Source organism: Myxocyprinus asiaticus, chromosome 39 (assembly GCF_019703515.2).
Source record: "Myxocyprinus asiaticus isolate MX2 ecotype Aquarium Trade chromosome 39, UBuf_Myxa_2, whole genome shotgun sequence".
Lineage (NCBI taxonomy): Eukaryota > Metazoa > Chordata > Actinopteri > Cypriniformes > Catostomidae > Myxocyprinus > Myxocyprinus asiaticus.
In genome coordinates this window covers 1,117,501-1,138,165 of record NC_059382.1, presented here as the reverse complement: position 1 = coordinate 1,138,165, position 20,665 = coordinate 1,117,501, and the positions used below count along the sequence as shown (strand labels likewise).

Below are 20,665 nucleotides of genomic sequence, written 5' to 3'. Positions count from 1 at the left end.
TCACGCACAATAAACACGTTTTTTTGGAAGGTTGTTTAGAGGCAGGAGGCAGAGATGAACACTGAAACAGTTTTGATGTACAAACTGACACTAAACGGGTCTGTAATCTGTGTAACTTTCCGTATCGAGTGGTCAAACGCGTCCACTACTAGAGTTCCAGCAAGAGCAAAACAAGAGTACAAAGCTCAACGCTGACCACATTTATCAGTAGGAAGGAAGTTATTAAATACTGCTGTCTCTGAGAACTGTTGATATGTAAAGCACCAAATAAAGAGACATAACGTGTGTATATAAATGCATAACACAACCCAGGTAACACATGCAATGCAATAAACAACACAAATGCAACACTGCAACCTAAAACTGTGGTTTTATAGAGCAGCACACTAGCTTGTTACAGCTAAATACACAGATCAGCCACAACATTAAAAGCACCTGCCTAACATTGTGTAGGTCCCCCTCGTGCCGCCAAAACAGCACCAACCCGCATCTCAGAACAGCATTCAGAGATGATATTCTTCTCCGCACAGTTGGACAGAGTGGTTATCTGAGTTACTGTAGACTTTATCAGTTCAAACCAGTCTGGCCATTCTCTGTTGACCTCTCTCATCGCTCACTGGATGTTTTTTGTTTTTCATTCGGAGTAAATTCTAGAGACTGTCGTGCGTGAGAATCCCAGAAATACTCAAACCTGCCCATCTGGCACCAACAATCATGCCACGCTACAAATCTCTGAGATCACATTTTTTTTTTTTCCATTCTGATGGTTGATGTGAACATTAACTGAAGCTCCTGACCCATATCTGCATGATTTTATGCACTGCACTGCTGCAACACGATTGGCTGATGAGATAGTTACATGGATGATTGTTGGTGCCAAAAACAAAAAACATCCATTTTCAATGGCAATACAGATATATCTAGAGAGCGGGGTGCCTGATGGGTGACATAATTCTAATATAGAAAAAAACTATTAAATTATAGCAACTGATATACACATTACAAGCTGTATTGAAACTTTTTGTACATAATTTTTAAGTGAAATTCACTAAAAATATTTCAAAACAGAAAATGTGTATGATCACAATTGTACATGTATTATGATTAGCTGTTGGTAGATTTTGAAACTGACACAGTAGAGTTACGTTATGTTTACATTGTGTCATAATTTCTGTAATTATGAAATTACAGTTTTTAATATTGTACTCTGAGCTGTTCACATCTTCGGATTCAGAAATTATACGTTTCTATTATATACGTTTCTATAACGTTTATTACGCTAAACTATACGTGACTTTGTTGTTGATGAAAGCAACATTTTTAAATCACCAAATTAATTCATTGATTCACCTCTATATGTTTTTGCAAAATGCTGAAGAATAAAGAAAGCGCAGGGGCCTGGGTCTCTCAGTGAGTATTGACGCTGACTCTCACACCTGGAGTCGCGAGTTTGAATCCAGGGCGTGCTGAGTGACTCCAGCCAGGTCTCCTAAGCAACCACATTGGCCCGGTTGCTAGGGAGGGTAGAGTCACATGGGGTAACCTCCTCGTGGTCACTATAATGTGGTTCTCGCTCTCAGTTGGGCACGTGGTGAGTTGTGCGTGGCATATGAATCGAGTTCGTCAAAGACGTGACAGCTTTTTACCAGCCGGAATATAGTAATTCACTGATTCTTGAGATAAGGGACAAAAAAAATCTGTTTAAATCTTAGTTTTTATTTTTTTAATACTACTGTAAATGAACTTGAAATGGACATATTTGTAGAAAAGGTCTCAGCTAACGAACCATGTAAGGGAACAGTTATTTTATGAAAACACTTTTTCTGAAAATTGACATTTTTTCACTTAATAACACACTAAAAAGCATGTTATTTTAATGTGATCCATCCAACAAGAGTTTTAAGTCTACAAATATCTAACAATAGAGTTCAGTAAAGGAGTTAAGTGCTAAAACACATTCTATACATTTTTTTTCTGGTTTCACACTGTTCTGAAAATTCTGACAGAGTTAGCCAAATCGAATATTTTTCCATCTTAATCATGCGTTGTACTTTGGAGCCATTTGTTTTGTTTTTTTCCTCAAAGCTGCCTCTATAACCTAAACTCAAATGCCAAAATAATCCCACGGTTCTAACAGAAATGATCACAATGGGATGACGGAGTTGACATGTTGAAACTGTGACCGCAGAGACTTAAAACATTGTTTGTTTAAAATTACCAGACCACGTGTCCTACTGTTGCATCCACCATGAGCAGCAAGTGTGAAAGAGGTCCTCAGAGTGTTAGCTGACCATGTCTATTATATTGTTTGATATCTTACAGATCCCTATATTCAGTTTAATATTTATATTTATGAATTTGTTGCATTTTTTAACACTTTGTTTGGCAGTTTAACACTGTGACTTCTTGCTGAGGATACATTAAATTCAGAGCTTGAATTGATTCAAGACTTATGGGGGGTCCCCACCCCTTGAGGTTACGAGTTTGGGGGGGGGGGGGGGTTGATTGGGGGGGTGTTGCGCTTAGTGGTATTTAGGGGCACAGTCGGTGTTCAGGTTAATACAACTGGTAATGTATCACGCATGAATGCATTAAAAATTACTACAGAATTCATTAAGAAAAGATTCTTCATATATGACAAATGACATCTTCTCTGATAAACCTTTTTCAAATTATTATTATAATACCAAACTACATCAGTCCTGATGGATCTCCTTAAGCCACTAATAACTAATAATATATTGATGACACTTTATACTTCCATTTGCCATTAACAAACATATACTGTAGGTATGACTAATTATTAACAGATTAGTAGCTCATAAATCTTTCAAATCAAACTTTCAGGACATTCATAACTACATTAATGTATTTTCAGTTTGAACTGTCTATGAAGCGTTGTATAATGCAATAATGCTTAATGGGTTATTCATGAAAGTTATACAATGTTAAGATATTTTATATGACATTATATGAGCAATTCTGCGTCTGTATATGCTGTTTTTATTTTTTATTGTTTTTCTATGAAAATATGAGCCAGACCAGTGGTTCCCTTCCTTTTTACCTTAAAGCCCCATCTACCTATATACTGTATATCTACACATACAGCATATGCAAAGGTTATGAAATGCACGTTCCCAAAAACAATTGAATTATAATAATAATTTTGCATTGGTCACGCCATTGATGCGCTCTCTCTCTCCTCGCACTCTGTGTTTGCTCGTGTGAGCACGAGAGAGAGCACTATCATAATTATGCAAAATGATGATTATAATACAATGATTTTTGGGAACGTGTATTGCCACATAACCACGTTAGGCATGATACTTGATACATTTCTAGCGGTTGACATTTCTACTGGTCTATTACACATTGATGCAGCTGCTTGATGGTCTCGTTATAAGAGTTTTTCACAGTGTTGCAGTGCGTGATTATGATGTTATTGAATTTTCATGACAGCTGAAGATCCAAGAAAAACAAACCCACAAGCACTCGTCCACGCGACAGCCAGAGCACCTGCGTTAGAAGCAGAATACTGTAAATTTGGTGCACGTCATCCTCACGCAGATGTGCAGTGAGTCTGTTATTGGTAAGGTGACATTTCAAGATTTTTTTTCTTTATATTTTTTATGTTTGAGATTTTGCTTATCAAACTGAGTTAGACGAGGATGCTGACATGCTGTTTACTGTTATCACACATTTGATGGATTCACACATTTTAATTTAATTCGCTATTTTTCTCAGAATGTTGCGTGAGCGCTAGATTAATCCATCGTTATTCAGAACGCTGTCCGTAATTTTGACACATAAATGCCTTATGTGAGCGAGCACTGGTTAAATTACACGTGCTTCCAATTATAGAGCATGCATTTAAAACAATTCTAATTATTTGAGAATATAAGTAATGAATGCCCTGAGTACACATTTCCTTTAGATGTAACTTTTCCAGTATTTTTATTATTATGAATTTCTTTTAACATAAAGATGACTTTTGTATGCAAGACATATTTTGTCCCTTATCTCAAAAGTCAGTGAATTACGGTAATTTCGACGTGAACGCACCATTAACGCTTCTGTTAATCGGCCGATAATGCATAAATGGATCTTCATTTGAACGATGCCGATATTGATTCTTAAAATCCCAAGAACTATGTTTTCTTGAAAGTTAACTTCAGTTTTTTGGTTGTGTTGATTATTATATCTGTTTAATAAATAGCAACTGAACTGCACAGTTTGGGCCCAGCTGTTAATTTTTAAAAATAATATTTTCATAATGCACCTGTTTAATTGGAAGCATTAGCTGAGAGAGAATTCCTTTCATATGTAAGCAAAATAGACATTATAAATGAAATATACCCAAATGAATCAGAATCGAATCAAATCGTATAAAAAATGAGAGCTTGTGAAATGAAATCGGATCAAATTGAGAAATCTGTATCGATACCCAGCACTATTAACAAACACACGGCAATGCCATACCAACGGCCCAGAGCACCGTAGCAACTGCATAGCAAAGTGATACAAACATAACCACTTAGTAAACACACTAGTAGCATCACCCCAAAACACCTTAGTTTCCTAACAACCACCTAGAACACCCTAGCAACGCACTAGAAACCACTCAGGTCACCATAGCAATGGGTTAGCAGATATGTTGTCAAGCCAACTCAAACATCATGGAGTTTCGCAGAGCTAAAAACCACTCACATTTTCTTCAGAAAATCTAGTTTCAGTTTTAGTGTTTTCTTCAGTGGCTGACGCATAAACGTTGTACAAACTCCCACACTGATGACAGCTCTATTGTCCTAAAACCTGCACTTTCTAAACACACATCCTGCCACACACACACACACACACACACACACACACACACATAGAAATGTGAAAATAGTCCAAATGCATCCGAAAATAAAGAACAACAGATACATGGAGAATACACGACAAACATTCACTTCCACATTAAACTTACATGCTCCAACACATCAAATACGGCCATTCTAGAGTGTCGAGAACGCCGGAGATTACATTATCCAGAGATATACAACAACTACATCAGCAAGAGACGGATGAGGTGATGAGAAGTACACAGGAGTTACAAAAAACTGAGAGAGCTAGATAACCACGACTCTGAACGAGTGATCAAAACTACCAACCGCACAAAAGACTGACGGAAGTGTGTGTGTGTGTGTGTGTGTGTGTGTGAGTGAGCAGTGTGTGTGTGTGTAGTATGTGTGTGTGTGTTTCTGTGTGTGTGTGTGTGTGTGTGTGTGTGTGTATGTAGTATGTGTATGTGTAGTATGAGTTGTGTTCTGGTTGTGTGTGTGTCTGTGTGTAGTATGTGTGTGTGTGTAGTGTGCAGTATGTGTGTATAGTGTGTGTGTGTGTGTGTGAGCGAGTAGTGTGTGTGTAATGTGTGTTTCTGTGTGTGTGTGTAGTTTGTGTGTATGTAGTATGTGTAGTATGAGTAGTGTTCTGGTTGTGTGTGTGTGTGTGTGTGTGTGTGTGTGTGTGTGTGTGTGTGCGTAGTGTGTGTGTTTCTGTGTGTATGTAGTATGTGTGTGTGTGTGTAGTATGAGTATTGTTCTGTGTGTGTATGTGTGTTTATGTGTGTGTGTGCGCGTAGTGTGTGAGTGAGTGTGTGTGTGTGTGTGTGTGTGTGTGTAGTATGTGTGTGTGTGCGAGTAGTGCATGTGATGTGTGCTAAGTGCGTGTGTGTAGTATGGGTGTGTGCGTGCACGAGTAGTGTGTGTGTGTGTGTGTGTGTGTGTGTGTGTGTAGTGTTTGTGTAGTATATGTGTGTGTGTGCGCAAATAGTGCGTGTGTGTGTAGTATGTGCATGTGTGCGAGTGTGTGTGTGTGCGAGTAGTGCGTGTGTGTGTAGTATGTGCATGTGTGCGAGTGTGTGTGTAGTGTTTGTGTAGTATATGTGTGTGCGCAAGTAGTGCGTGTGTGTGTAGTATGTGCATGTGTGCGAGTGTGTGTGTGTGTGTGTGCGAGTAGTGCGTGTGTGTGTAGTATGTGTGTGTGTGCGTGGATGTCTGTAGTTCTGTGCTGAGAACGTAAAAAAAAAAATGGTTTTATCTAAATGGTCTGTATGTTTATTTATGTGCACTAGCAGTGAAACGTTCGGACACACTCAAATGAATTTCTCATGATCTTACAAATCTTTTGATCTAAGCATAGTTTCATAGAAAACATGAATTGTGCCTACATATGAACTGCTTTCAAACTCTTTAAACTAAAATGTTAATTTTTTTTTCTAAATGTTTGATTACACACAGACATTGTGGGCCGGTAGCTCATCATCTGAGGAAACACAACACACATATTAATAAGAGAAGAGCTGCTGACATCTAGTGCTCACACACAAAACACACATCATATTACACTATAAAAACGCCAAATAGAAGAACTGACTTGCCAAGTAAATAAAACAGAATAACTGCAAGTTGAATGGTATCTTTTTTAGGAATATAATCAAGTCAAATTCAAAATCAATCAATCAAGAATCAAATAAAATATATGCATTAAAAGCTAAAAGATCAGTGACTGTCACTCACCTTCTAATAGTTTTTTCCATCACATGTATAAGCTAGGAGGAAGATTAAAAATGCTTCTTAAAGTTTTTTTAAACTTGTCAAAAGGGTCGCTGACAAATAAGGTTGTCTGTTTTTTTTTTTTTTAATCTACTTTAAAACACGTGTTAAGTAATCTTTGTGTCCATGTTGGTTTCACACATTTTTATAAAACATTTATAGCTTTTTCTCAAAAAATAAAATAATAAAAATGATGTGAGTGCACACAACCTAATCATTCATTTCAAAAAAGTTTAAACATTTTTCAAGTTTTTTTTTTTTTTTTTACAAATATCATGAATTTTGAGTCTTTTCTCAGGGTTACTCCATTTGACTTGAAAAAATTAGCCTTTTCATAAAAAAAAAAAAAAAAAAATATTCAAATTTAATAATGTAACAAAATAATGATTTGTCTTGAGGGTCTCAAGGGGTCCTCTCTGTTTTATGTTTCTTGTGACATGTCAACAAATTGGAAACCTACATGTCAGTTACACCACCTAATTTTGATTAAATGGAGAGAATTCTTATTTTTATTTTTTTATAGTTTCACTGCTTATTTTTTAAGAAGTACTATTTAAAGATTATTCTGCGCTTCTCATTTCTTTTTCAAGAATATCCACTTTTAATAAGACTTAATTTATTTTTTACTGTCACTGGATCATTACACCACATGACATTTTTGACTTTAAGTCCCAGAACAAAAAATCTGTTTGTGTGAATTGCATTTTGAATGTATTTGTATAATTATTTAATAGTTCTGGACAAAAAACAAAAAGAGCACCACGTCATTGACCCCAAAAAAATTTATAAATAAATAATAAAATACAGTTTCATGACTGGTGTGTTTTCTGTTCGTTATTTTGGACCCTGCATACCCAGTGCACAATAACCAAACACACACACACATACACACACACAAACAGGAAAACCACAACATTTTCCATCTCTCACTCATGTGACTCACGGTCAACATATGACTTGCTGACCTCTAATCAGTGAACAGGAAGTACAAAAACAATACAATTTGTGTGACTGTATTGTGTAACACATTTTGTGTAATATAGTTTTTTACTACAAAACTCAACAGCACAATGCCATACTATCACTACCTCTGTAGTATACAGTATCTGTATACTTTGCATACTATGCAACTTTATGTCCGCCCTTTATTTACAGCCGCCATTCCACAAGAATTTTCCCATTCATTTTTTTCATAGGGATTAAATAAAATCCTAATTTAAAGAGTTGTGCACCATGAACCAAACCAACCAGCTCCGAGGTGAATCACAACATCACAAACTTTGATTTGATTTTAAATTCACGATTTTAAAGACTGTGTAATTAACGTCTTTAATGAGGGAATGAACTACAATCCCATGATGCATTGCGAATGATGTAATCGAATTTAAACCGATTGAAAAATATAAAACTATTGATTTAACTTTTAAATGGGACCTGACTCCACCCCCTGTACCTCATCCATTGTTTGGAGTTGTGCCCACACCTCTTTAGTGTTCCTCAATCTCTCTCTTATAAATAGTGCAAAAAAATTCAATAAAAATAAAAATAATTAAAGTTTAAGCACCAAAGTATATAGGCTCATTAGAGACCCGAGGTATGTAAGAGTGTCTGTTTTTTTTTTTTTTTCACTTCTGTAAATTATACTTATGATTATTTCATATCTATTTAAGTTCTAAGTTTACTATCACAGGATATCTATTTCTTTGTTTATCACAAGAGCAATTACTAATATAGTCATACAAATAAATACTATATCACGTTGATTTTCAGTGTGACATTGCTGAATTATCAGTTTCCCATTTGCGTGTATACATACATAATATACATGCTGTTTCTTCCTCAAGGTGGCGCTGTTGTTCAGTGATTGACTTGATTTACATTTGACGTTTATATTTGATAAAGAAACAACATGGAAGTAAACTATAGCAAGTTTAACACATGAACAGTATGATATGACTATTGATGTGAGTGTACTACTGAAATAATGTAAGTTGTGCATCTATTTAGACTCAATAAGTTTCTGATAAAATGCATATGTGTAACTTATGTGTAGCTTATGTCTAGAGTATGTGTTATGTGGAGCTCAATATAAAATTTCAATATGTAAATAATGAATCCTGTTCTTGATTTGTCCCGATCTGTTGCATTATCTCTTTGATTTATGAACAATAAAACACCAAAATATATTTTATTTTATTATTTTCTAATTGTCGTGAAAATATGTAGAAAATTTTACACAATCTGGGCATTTTGAACATCCATTTCTGATAGATATACGTGCCGGGTCTCTAAAGACCCGAATATGTAAGAATGAATTTAAGGGTTAAAGTTGTTGATTATAAGTATAGAATCAATATATTAAAATTTGATTGCAAAAGATTCAAATATATCAGAGTGTAGGGAGAGTGACTCGATTGCATCATTCACAGTGCATCATGGGAGTGGGCGGAGCTGCAGAGCTCTTCTGATTCTCTGATTGGTTGATCTCTAAACAGGATTATGGGTAGTGTAGTTCTTCACCAGGAATTCTAATATTAAACATGTTTTTTTTTAGACAAAGCTCAAATAACGTGGACTGATGTTTTCAACAGAAGCATATACTATCGACTGACCACCTCAGAGCTCACCGTTGGTCTGTCTTTAAACGTTTATAAGTTATAGTTTAAAATCCATTCACCTATGGAGAAAATGAATGGGATTTTTACTTCATGAACCAGCTGTGCTCAATAATGTTTGGAATGGAATACTTGGCTTACCATTTACTGAATACTGAGAAGTGAGAATAGTAGATGACATTACTGTAGAAATGGTAAGTATAGTTTGGTAGTATGCTATTCTGAACATAAAGTGTGTTCTGTACCTGAAACTGGGCATGCTTCCGGAAGAGATGTTTCTGAAATTTGTAGTCCTGATGGAGACAGAGATACGTGGGGGTGGAATGGGAGGTCTATACGGGACCGGAGGGTGTGACTGGGCATCTTTGGGTTCCTTCGACACACCCATAGCATAGCTCTTAGGAGGAAGAGGAGGAGCACCCATTTCTCCTTGCGAGGAACACTGCTCGTACAGGTGGATCTGATCGGAGGAGGAAGATGATGATGAAGAGGAAATGGAAGAGAGAGAGAGAGAGGGTGATACAGGTGATTGTTTCTTCTCGCACTTCTGGGGTTGTTGCGGTGGCTCTTTAAGAGGCAGGTGTTCCGGGCGAAGCCTCGGAACTGGGGTGGGTTTGGATCGATCAGCAGGTGTGGCTGTTTCTTTAGTCTCTGGAATGGTTGGGGGTTGTACAGTGTTTGTCTCCGTGCTGGGGTCAAGGGTTGTTGCCATGATTACAGATCCAGACGTAAAGGGAATAGGAGGCCGATTGGGCATGACCCGAGGCGGGACGGGAGGCGGGCGTTTGTCCAGGATGCTGTTGTCCTTATTTGGCAGTTCCGCCCCTTCAGGCACCCCTTCTGCAGACTTTTGAAATTTCGTCCTCTGTCTGGGAACGGGTCTGTCTTCATCTCTCTCCTCGTCTTCTCCCATCCCCACCTCTGAGGGGAAAAGCTTGTGTAGACTCCCGAGAATCCGCTTCCTGTGGCCGGGAAGTGCCACGCCCATCTGCTGAAGTTTTGCAGATGTTAAATCCCGGCATTCCCACAACATTCCCAGTCCAGCCTCCTGGAATGCAGAGCAGTACTGGTCGAGCCGGAGGCCGCTCAACCACTCCACCACAGGCTGGGAACTCTCCGCCAGGAAAAAGGACATGATCGGAAAACTGCGGTAGATTTCGGAATGCTGCAGATATACACTGCAGGACTATGTGATGAGAGAGGTTAGAGAATCATGAGCTCTGGAAAAAGAGGTGCACAGTGTCTGCAGGAAGAGAGAGAGAAATCGAAAACACATTAAATAAAGATAAAGCATATTTTCAGTCAATTTATACAGTGTTGACCGATTTATAAACGAGAGACCAACCAATGTGGACTTTGGTGATACTGATAACTAAGGTGGTGGAAAAGGCTCATAACCATTTAATTAGGGGTGTAACCATCCATCGATCAAATAACCAACGATGTGATGTCGTTGATGCAACGCGTGAACATCAATGTACAGTATATGCACCTTTATTTTGATATTCTAACACCAGCCACGTCCATATGCATTTCCCTCAGGCGATGCAGTAACCTTAAGATATCCATCTCGCTTTATAAGCGCAAAATATGCTTCTCATGTGGGACACGGATGTGCGTGGAGCGACTGAAGCCTGAAGTTGCGCTCTGCTCTGTCCGTGCGCCCCCGTCAACAGGGAAAGCGCAGAGCGGCTCACACGAGCGATGAAATCTGGCTTCCCTCGATATCGTGGCGCATTTGAATTCTACATGAGATTTTCCAATTTAAATCGCTATGGAGCAATTCAACCATGTCAAACGGCTAAACAGCCGCGATATTCCGAAGAGCGCTGACGAGGGAAAGAGAAAACACCTGCCTTGTACTGGCATCAATTACAAGACTTTTCACATCTCCACATCAACATCCTTACTATCATTTATCACAGTAAATAATAAGAGAATTGTTCAATACAACCATGGAAGTTGTAGCCAAGAAAAAAGACGTATAGCGCATATATTCTTCTGTTGTGGGTAAGTACTTTGGATTTAAAGACTTGCTTGAATGTTGTAGAGATGACATATTGTCACTCTAGTGTTTCCCTCATTCCACAAGGCAATAAGCTTGTACTGTCTCTTTAAAACAACTGCACTTCAGAGTGAGCATCTCACAGATGTGTTTTTGTTGCACATTAACGAGAGAAGAGTTGCACGATTTCCTTCAGAGTGCGTGTTCATGCGACGCAACACGTATTGAAAGTTTTTCGCCACTACACAACTCAATCACTGGCCAGTGGCTAATAAGACATCTTTGTCACCTAGCGCAAAATCTGGTCACATATGCGAGTTGTGGAGGTCTGTGTATACATACTGACATTTGGCGACAACACAAAGGACAGACCTTTGTTTATTACCCGCCCCACACATCACGTAAAAAAACTCCAAAATGAGCTGTGGTTGGTCGCTTTTCATGTCGGTCCGATGGCCCCTTTCAATCTTGGGCGGTTCAAAGATGTACACTGTGAGCGAGAGGTATCTCAAATATAATCAAAAGATGTGTGGAAAAGTAATGCATTTCTCAGGTGTGCAAAGTGTAAAGAAAATATTTCCGCGATAGTTTCAAGCGCTTTTAAGCACTTTGACAAAACATGCAATTTTTTCAGGTATTTCGGTACTTACATTTCTAAAAGCTAAATTCAAGCACTTTAAGGACTTTGTGCGAACCCTGGATTGTGTAAAAAGGCACATAATATCATGAAGTCGATCGCAGGCCCCTGAATTGAACTGAAATCGTATCGCGGCAGACTTTGAGGTATCGACAAACATCAGATCGCTGGCTAAAAGAATGGATATAAGAATGTATCATGATGAAATTTGCGATTTACAACCCTACGTTTAATTGGACGATAGTTTTTAAAATTGATTTATCGATGTTAAAAAATTGTTCTTGGGGGCCTGGGTAGCTCAGCGAGTATTGACACTGACTATCACACCTGGAGTCGTGAGTTTGAATCCAGGGCGTGCTGAGTGACTCCAGCCAGGTCTGCTAAGCAACCAAATTGACCCTGTTGCTAGGGAGGGTAGAGTCACATGGGGTAACCTCCTCGTGGTCGCGATTAGTGGTTCTCGCTCTCAATGGGGCATGTGGTAATTTGTGTGTGGATCGCGGAGAGTAGCATGAGCCTCCACATGCTGTGAGTCTCCGCGGTGTCATGCACAACGAGTCACGTGATAAGATGCGCGGATTGACGGTCTCAGAAGCGGAGGCAACTGAGACTTGTCCTCCACCACCCGGATTGAGGTGAGTAACCGCGCCACCATGAGGACCTACTAAGTAGTGGGAATTGGGCATTCCAAATTGGGAGAAAAGGGGATAAAAATAAATAAATAAATAGTTGTTCTTAGTCTTTCCTTACTATAACGGGTACAGACATAGAGGCTACAAGAATCCGGAATGTATAAACTTCCAGATGCAGTTTATTGTGCAACCAAAATATCAATAACAAGCAGAAAAGAAATGAAGATTTGGTGCATAACGAAGGATTTTTAACCTTAAAAAAAGCCTGAGATTCACACTTACATTAAAATGTGAGACACAAACACATGCTGCAACAATCAGAAATCTTAAAGATGCTGTAAGCGATTTTAGCTTTTTAAAGTTTACACGTGACTGAGCCATTGAATTAGCCACGCCCTCTCATTCAAAAACTCCGCCTCCAAAGATAACTTTGAGACCAAAACAGAGCAAAAGAGCAGCATTGTTTGTTTCTGTGGCTGTCAAATTCAACAGTGGCACAATAGCGCCCTCAACTGATAAACATAATGAATCACAGCCTCGATGATCCACTTCATAGACAACACTATGAGAACAAGCAAACTGATTGACAGGTGAAAGTCTACAGCTGTCACAGAGACCAGTGAGATATCTCAAGGCACTTATTTCATTAATATCTTTAAGGGAGTAGGAACATTTTTTTGCATACTTTTCCATGAGAAAAAAAAAATTAATCGCTTACAGCACTTTTAATGGTTATTTTTTAAATTGAATTATTATTTAATTGTTTTTTGAGTTGAATTAAAACTCTTAATATCAAACCTGAGCAGAACATGTGGCCATTACATATAACCACTTTAGACTAAATAAGAAACATTACATGACATTAAATTAAAAACATTTATTCAGCAACTCAACACCACAATGCTGAAAAAACAAAACTCATTTCCTGCAAGTAATTTCCTGTTGCTGCATGGATAAAAAATTTAAAAAAAAATCTTTGAGCTCATCATCACACAGATAACACACACATTTTTAATTAGCTATCTAAATTAAGAAATATCATAGAATCACTTTACCTTTGAAGATATCACAAACGGATGTTTTGTCATACGTTGTCATATTTAGATGACTTCTGGAGACAATTTTGTCTCCAAACGATAGCAGAGTACTATGCATATGCATATGAAGCCATCCAAAAAGACACAGCTTTAAACCACCATCCTCACAATCACCCCATAAATGATTAAAATAAACGAAAAGATAACCAGCTCTTTCCACCTCATGACAGTCTGCTTTTAACGCTGCTTCCTCAAACACGGTGAAGACTGCTGAAAATCTCAGTGTACTCTCACAGTGGCTCCCTAACGTATTTGATCACTTCCACCACACATTAAAAACGTCTGAATGTATATAATTGCATTAGATAGCACATCAAAGCAAGTGTCATTTATTTAGAAGAAAGATACAAACACACTTCTCAAGTACAACTCTTGACAAACAGAAGTTTGCTGGGTTATTGTGACACTTTGTGTTTGTCAAACGTTAGTGGAACGTTAGTGGAATATGCATCGAGCAGCATATGTTTAACATGTTACCGTATAACAGTAATCCTGACTATGTGAACATGCCAAACATTGCACGTCATTGTATGAAATACAAATGTACTTCCTCTTGTGGGTCAGAAGTTCTTTATATTCTAAAACCAAGAATCAGGAACTATAAACAACAAACAAAACTCTGAATAAAACAGTTTTGTGGTCTTGAGTATTCTTAATAAATGTTTCTGAACGATTCAACAGTTTGTTGTCATCAAGCCCTTTTATTTTTCAATCACCTATCGTATAGACACACTACGTGATTTCTCATTGATTATCTTGTTTCACTCATGAAAAACGTCACATTACAGAAGTCAAATGGGTTGTGAACGCTGTTTCATGTTGACTTTAAATCTGAATACAGGTGGCATGATAAAATGAACCTCAAATATACACTGAAAACAAGGGACTGAACATGTTTAACCTGAATGCTTCCTTTAGTCCCTATTGAAACAGGAAGTTTGATTGGGACAGCAGGACTCGTGCCTTCTTTTAATTGTTTATTTTGTCCATTTTTAGCAGTGCACTAACATATAGATGACCTCAAAGCTACAAACATGAACTAAAAGACACAAACTATTTTTAATACTTTACTGATCAGAAAACAAATCAAACTCTCTCTCTCACACACACACACACACACACACACACATCAATCAACAAACAAATTCTGTGGGTGTTAGTGTTTTAGTCGTTTCCTCATTTTGCTAATATCATTTTATAAGGAACTACAGAAAAGCAAAACAACACACTGGAGTGTGAAATGGCATGTATGTAAGTGTCAAATGTGTGTAATTAAACCCTCAACACACACACACACACACGCACGCACACACACACGCACGCACGCACGCGCGCACGCACGCGCGGTCAGCATCTGTATATCCTCCTCACAGATGGAAAACTTAAAGCTTGGCATTCATGACTGAATCTTCAGGTCACACGGGTTTCTACAAACATTATAAACACAAATCTGCATCAGCTCGTGTAAGCATTCATCAGCTGAATAAACAGCAATGATAATCAATGACTGCATCCCAATTCAACACGTTTGAAACGATGTACAGAATGAGCAACTCGTCCAACAGTGAAGTCGACCAGTTCATCTAGGTTATTTTTAACACTTTAATATTTTTCACAGCATTTCTACAGGGCCGGTTGACAGAATCTTACATTAGTTAACCTTGTATGTGTATTTATCCCTTGCAAACTTAAACATTTGGTTGTCTGAACTTTTTGATCATGGGTTCAATATTTTGAAGAGTTACATTTCTGTAACTTTTTCTTATACATAAAATGTAACGTTAAAATACATTTTTCTTCAACACATCTAAAAATACATATGAATGTTTCCTCAACTTTTACATGTTGCAGGGGTTAATTTTTATTAAAACAGACAGATTTCAACTTTTTGTTATATAAAGGTCTTCTTAAAACTGAATTGGAAACTTGTTTTTTTTTTAACTTTTCAAATGTCTTTGTCAAGATTTGACTGTTTTAGTCTTGTCCCAGATCCAGACTTTCAATTTTAAACTAGGAAAATACAATAAAAATACTAATTATTACATGTTGTTTTTTTCTTTTTCCTCCCAATTTGGAGTGCCCAATTCCCAATGTGCTCTAAGTCCTCGTGGTGGTGTAGTGACTCGCCTCAATCCGGGTGGCGGAGGACGAATCATAGTTGCCTCTGCGTCTGAGACCATCAACCCGCACATCTTATCACATGGCTTGTTGAGCGTGCTGCCACGGAGACATAGCGTGTGTGGAGGCCTCACGCCATCCACCGCGGCAACCACGCTCAACTCACCACGCGCCCCACCGAGAGCGAGAACCACATTATAGTGACCACGAGGAGGTTACCTCATGTGACTCTACCCTCCCTAGCAACTGGGCCAATTTGGCTGCTTAGGAGACCTGACTGGAGTCACTCAGCACGCCCTGGGATTCGAACTAGCGACTCCAGGTGTGATAGTCAGCGTCAATACTGACTGAGCTACACAGACCCCCTAATTATTACATGTTTAAAACTATGATCATCTAAACAAAGAGTGAAATAAACATGAACCATTCCAATATTTATTGTGTGAAAATGAATTCTATTAATTATTTTTTTATATGTTTATTTTTTAAATTACAACTGTCCCCCAGCTGAGGCGGCATTTCTACAACAACAAACAATTTTACCCCTAATAAAGTGTTTTTAAAAGTTAGTGTAATTTTTTTGTTTTTTTAAATCCCCTTTTCTCCCAATTTGGAATGCCCAATTCCAACTCACCTCAATCCGGGTGGTGGAGGACAAGTCTCAGTTGCCTCCGCTTCTGAGACCGTCAATCCACGCATTTTATCACGTGACTCGTTGTGCATGACATCGCGGAGACTCACAGCATGTGGAGGCTCATGCTACTCTCTGTGATCCACACACAACTTACCACACGCCCCACTGAGAGCGAGAACCACTAATCACGACCACGAGGAGGTTACCCCATGTGACTCTACCCTCGCTAGCAACCGGGCCAATTTGGTTGCTTAGGAGACCTGACTGGAGTCACTCAGCACGTCCTGGATTCAAACTCACGACTCCAGGGGTGATAGTCAGCGTCAATACTCGCTGAGCTACCCAGGCACCCCTAAAAGTTAGTGTACTTGTTAACCAAGTGAACAAAACAGCATGCTTGAGATGAAATGAGACAAAACAAAGAAGAATCAAGGTAAATATCACTTGTTTATTAGTTTTAATTTCCAATCAAGCTGCAATTTTGCCAAATTATGCAAAAAGTGTGACAATATGCTTTAATCGGGCCTCATTCATGAAAATGTCGTAAATATACATAAAAACTGTGAGTAATTTACATGCAAAATGGAGCTTCTCGAAAACTTCACGAACGCTTCGTATTCTCCAGATTTGTTAGTAAAACATGTGTATGTTAGTGAATTCCAAACGTTTGTAAATAGAGCACGCGTGCACATTCATTCACAATTATCATAATCCACGCCCATGAAACGTCATATAAGGAAGGCTTCAGACTCGCTAGTAAATGAGAATAGGAAGCTTTTAACATCTATGCAAACAGTTTTTAATGGAGTGAATTCACGTCGTAAAATATTGATTTAGTAAACACTTGCATGTTTGTTCTAAAACGTAAGGGAGGAACTCAGTCATTGCATACTTCTGCTGCCATCAGAGGTTCTTTTGTGAATGAAACAGTCCAAGAGATCAAAAAAAAAATTCTGTTTGGATGTCCACCACCATTTACCTTCTCTAGTTCGGACGAGCGCATCCCAGCGTCACTGGTGAAACTTCTTGAGTAAATCCAAGAATGTACAGGGATATACTTCCCTTGCAACAGGAAAAAGTCTTTAATGTGTTTAAAGCTATACGACTTTCCCCCCCATTGTATTGTGTACGCAACTGTCCACGATGTGTTTATTTATGGGTTTAACGTCATTACCATTGACCATACTTTATCAACTGAATGTGATTACCGATGCCTATACTAAATTATGAAACCTAAATTATAGAGCTGATATTTGTCATACAAAACTCAACAATATCTTCAGCATGGCACTGCCAAGTTCTCACAGTGGCTGGAGTAGTTAAGATGCTGGCGCAGAAGAAAGAGACTTCTCTTTTTATTATTATTATTATTATTATTATTATAAATAGCAAGTGTCATTAATGTGGATTGGTTAAGTGCTCGCGGAACAGATGTGTTTTCAGATGTTTCTTGAATGCTTAGATAGTGTGAGCAGTCATCTTGTGGAGGTTGGAATTTCATTCCACCACAGAGGAACAGAGAGAGGGAATGATTGTGAAGTGAACTTTGTGTCTCTTCACGACGGGACCGCTAGGTGCTGTTCCATTGGCTGTCCTGAAGGACAGAGTTGAGGCCTTGAATTTGATGCGGGCAGCTACAGGTAGCCAGTGGACTGAAATCAAGAGTGGGGTGACATGAGCCCTTTTTGGCTGATTGAAGACCAGCTGCGCTGCTGTAGTCTAGACCGTCTGGGCATTTCAGTAGTCCAGTCTTGAGATGATCAGAGCTTGGATCAGGATGTTGTAAAGCACGAAACTGCAAGACTGAGCAGTTGACGAGATGTGGCAGATGAAATTTAGCTGGTCATCAAACACCACTCCCAGGTTCCGGGTTGTCCTGGTTGGCTGTCCTGTATGTCATCTGCAGTCTCTGAGCACAATAAAACCGATTCCACTTCCTGAATCTTGACGCATGATCAAAAGCTCCTCTAATGGCACTTTTCCACTGCATGTTACGGTTCGACTTGAATCGACTCTGCTCGCTTTACTTTTCCGAGCTTGCTTTCCACTGCAGTTTAGTGCCGCCTCAACGTGGGTGGTATTATAGGCTGATCGTCATAGTTGCATCACCCCATCCAGCTCTCGTTGGATCCTCTCCTCGGCTACTAACGAGAGGAACGTCTGCAACTCGTTTATTGACCACGGCGTGGTTTTGCGCACAGCCATTTCTTTTTACAATTCGAAAGCCGCGTGAACAAATGATACTGCTGTCACTGTTGCTAACTTTAAAACTAGAGGGTTGATGTCCCGTGTCGCAAATCCAGTGACGCTGGTAGTGACGATTCTCTCTGACCAATCAGTGATCTGCAAGGTTTTGACATCACATTTAGTATCGGCTCGGCTCACTTGGAACCTCGACCAAGGTGGTACTAAAAAAAAGTTCCAGGTACCAGGTACCATCCACAGTGGAAAACCCCCAAAAAGCGAGCAGAGTCAAGTCGTACTGTGCAGTGGAAAAGCCCCAAAAAGAGCTGTTCAGGTTGTTGTCCACAAACCCGGAAGAGAATTCTCCAAGGGTTCCCTCTGGATTTTCCTATGGGGTTTTATAATGGGCGTTTTGGATTTATAAGTAAAATAATGTCTGTGATTAACATTACTTGACGACACATAGACGTTTTGTTCTATAACATTAAATTACACACAGTCATACCTCAAACATGAATTGTGACGCCATATTGAAGCAAACATTTTTTTTTTAAACGCCAGCTTCAATTGTGTAATTTATGCTGTAGAACAAAACATCCATGTCCGCAAATATGGGTCCGGCGTTACGGGTTCACGGATGTGTTTCATACGAGTTTGAAACAGCATAAAGGTGAGTAAATGATGAGAGAATTGTCATTTTTTGGGTGAAATATTCCTTTAAATAAACAAGTGAGAGTGTGAAAAAAAGAGGAGACTTCACTTTCTATAAGTCCATAGTGCTGAAAGTGCCTGTAGTTGAATAAACACCCACAGTATGTTACTAGTATTAACATTTTTGTGGTGGGATAAGTGAAAATACTGGCACCCGACAAGCCAACAGAAAAAAAGGTTTACTGTTAAACCCTGAACACACACAAACACAGCTCTCTCTTATGAAAGTGGTTCATTGTTCACACATTAAGAAGAGCAACACAAGACAAAAATGAGATGATAGAGGAAGAACTTGCTTGTTTGCGAGTCAAGAGAAGGAACTACACTTGTGAAATAGTTTATTGAAACCAGAGAGAGAGCGGTTTTCAGTCAAAAGTAAATTATTCAGCATGTTCAGGACTGTGAGGTCACAATTATGGCTGACGAATACAAATCTGCAGAAAACAATGACACAGACAGACTCATGACTAAGTCTCACCCCTTGTGCATCTGACTGATCGTCATGGTTACAAGTTTGCTCAGCCCATGACCCTTGACCTCTGAGTGTATCAAACAGAGGATAAAGTGTGTGATCTGAGACAACCAGCATCATACATACACACACACACACAAACACAAACACACTCACGTTTACTTGGCTAATCTAAATGAGGACACGTCATAGAAATCTACTGTTGTTATGTAAAGTTAGACTAACATGAACCCCAAAAGAAAATGTACAACAACATTGTTTACTTTATTAATTAATCATTTTTACTAAAGGTGCACCAATAGGTGCACCAATACCACGAAGGCCGATACAAGTACCAAGTACCTAGATTTGGGTATCGGCCGATACCGAGTACCGATACAAGTAGTTTTGTCTTTGTAAATGTATGCCATTCTATATGCATTTTAATATCTTGATATAGACAATATTAGCATTTTCACTAATTAAAAATGACAATTCAGGACTGTTTTAATTGGCTGTAGCACTTTTAAAAGTATCCCAGCTATCACGTAAACGTTATTCATGCTTTATCATATTTATTTTTTCCATATTGTTCTGTACATTCACGGAGAGGACAGTGCAGCTTTATTTTGTTGCATTGAGCCTGACTGAGCTCGACGTTTGTTCGATTGCTTCATACTGTGTTGTTATTGGGCTGAAGTAAAGTGACAGACAGTAACACCCATCACTTTTTCTAGCTTCGTCTTTCCATGTAACAAATGATTTGAACAAGTAAGCCTATGGAGTTAGCATAGAATAGCGTAACGCGGTGGTCTATGAGCGGTACACTAGCGAGGAAACAAAAGGCCGTTCTTTTTTAATGGATACCTGTGGAGAAGATGCTACACGACGTTGAATTACCTGTTTTTTGTGAGGACACTTAATGAACTGACCACCTGTCCGCTAATCTTCAACATGATTTACACTAATGCCTCCGCATCTGAGA

General features: G+C 38.7%; 1 protein-coding gene across 7 annotated transcripts in view; it reads right to left on the bottom strand.

Annotated features, from left to right (window-relative positions):
• LOC127430053 (arf-GAP with Rho-GAP domain, ANK repeat and PH domain-containing protein 1) overlaps nucleotides 1-20,665 on the bottom strand; it is a 110,664-nt gene that overhangs the window by 77,049 nt on the left and 12,950 nt on the right. For 5 of the 7 annotated variants that reach the window (XR_007895403.1, XM_051679487.1, XM_051679488.1 and 2 more), the window contains exon 2: nucleotides 9,457-10,454. Coding sequence is in view for 6 of the 7 variants with exons in the window: in XM_051679487.1 (XP_051535447.1) it covers nucleotides 9,457-10,346 (890 nt within the window). In the remaining variant the exon portion in view is untranslated. Of the gene's footprint in view, nucleotides 1-4,969; nucleotides 5,172-9,456; nucleotides 10,455-13,540; nucleotides 13,767-20,665 lie in introns of those variants that run through there. The other 2 variants (XM_051679486.1, XM_051679490.1) reach the window with 2 other exon arrangements.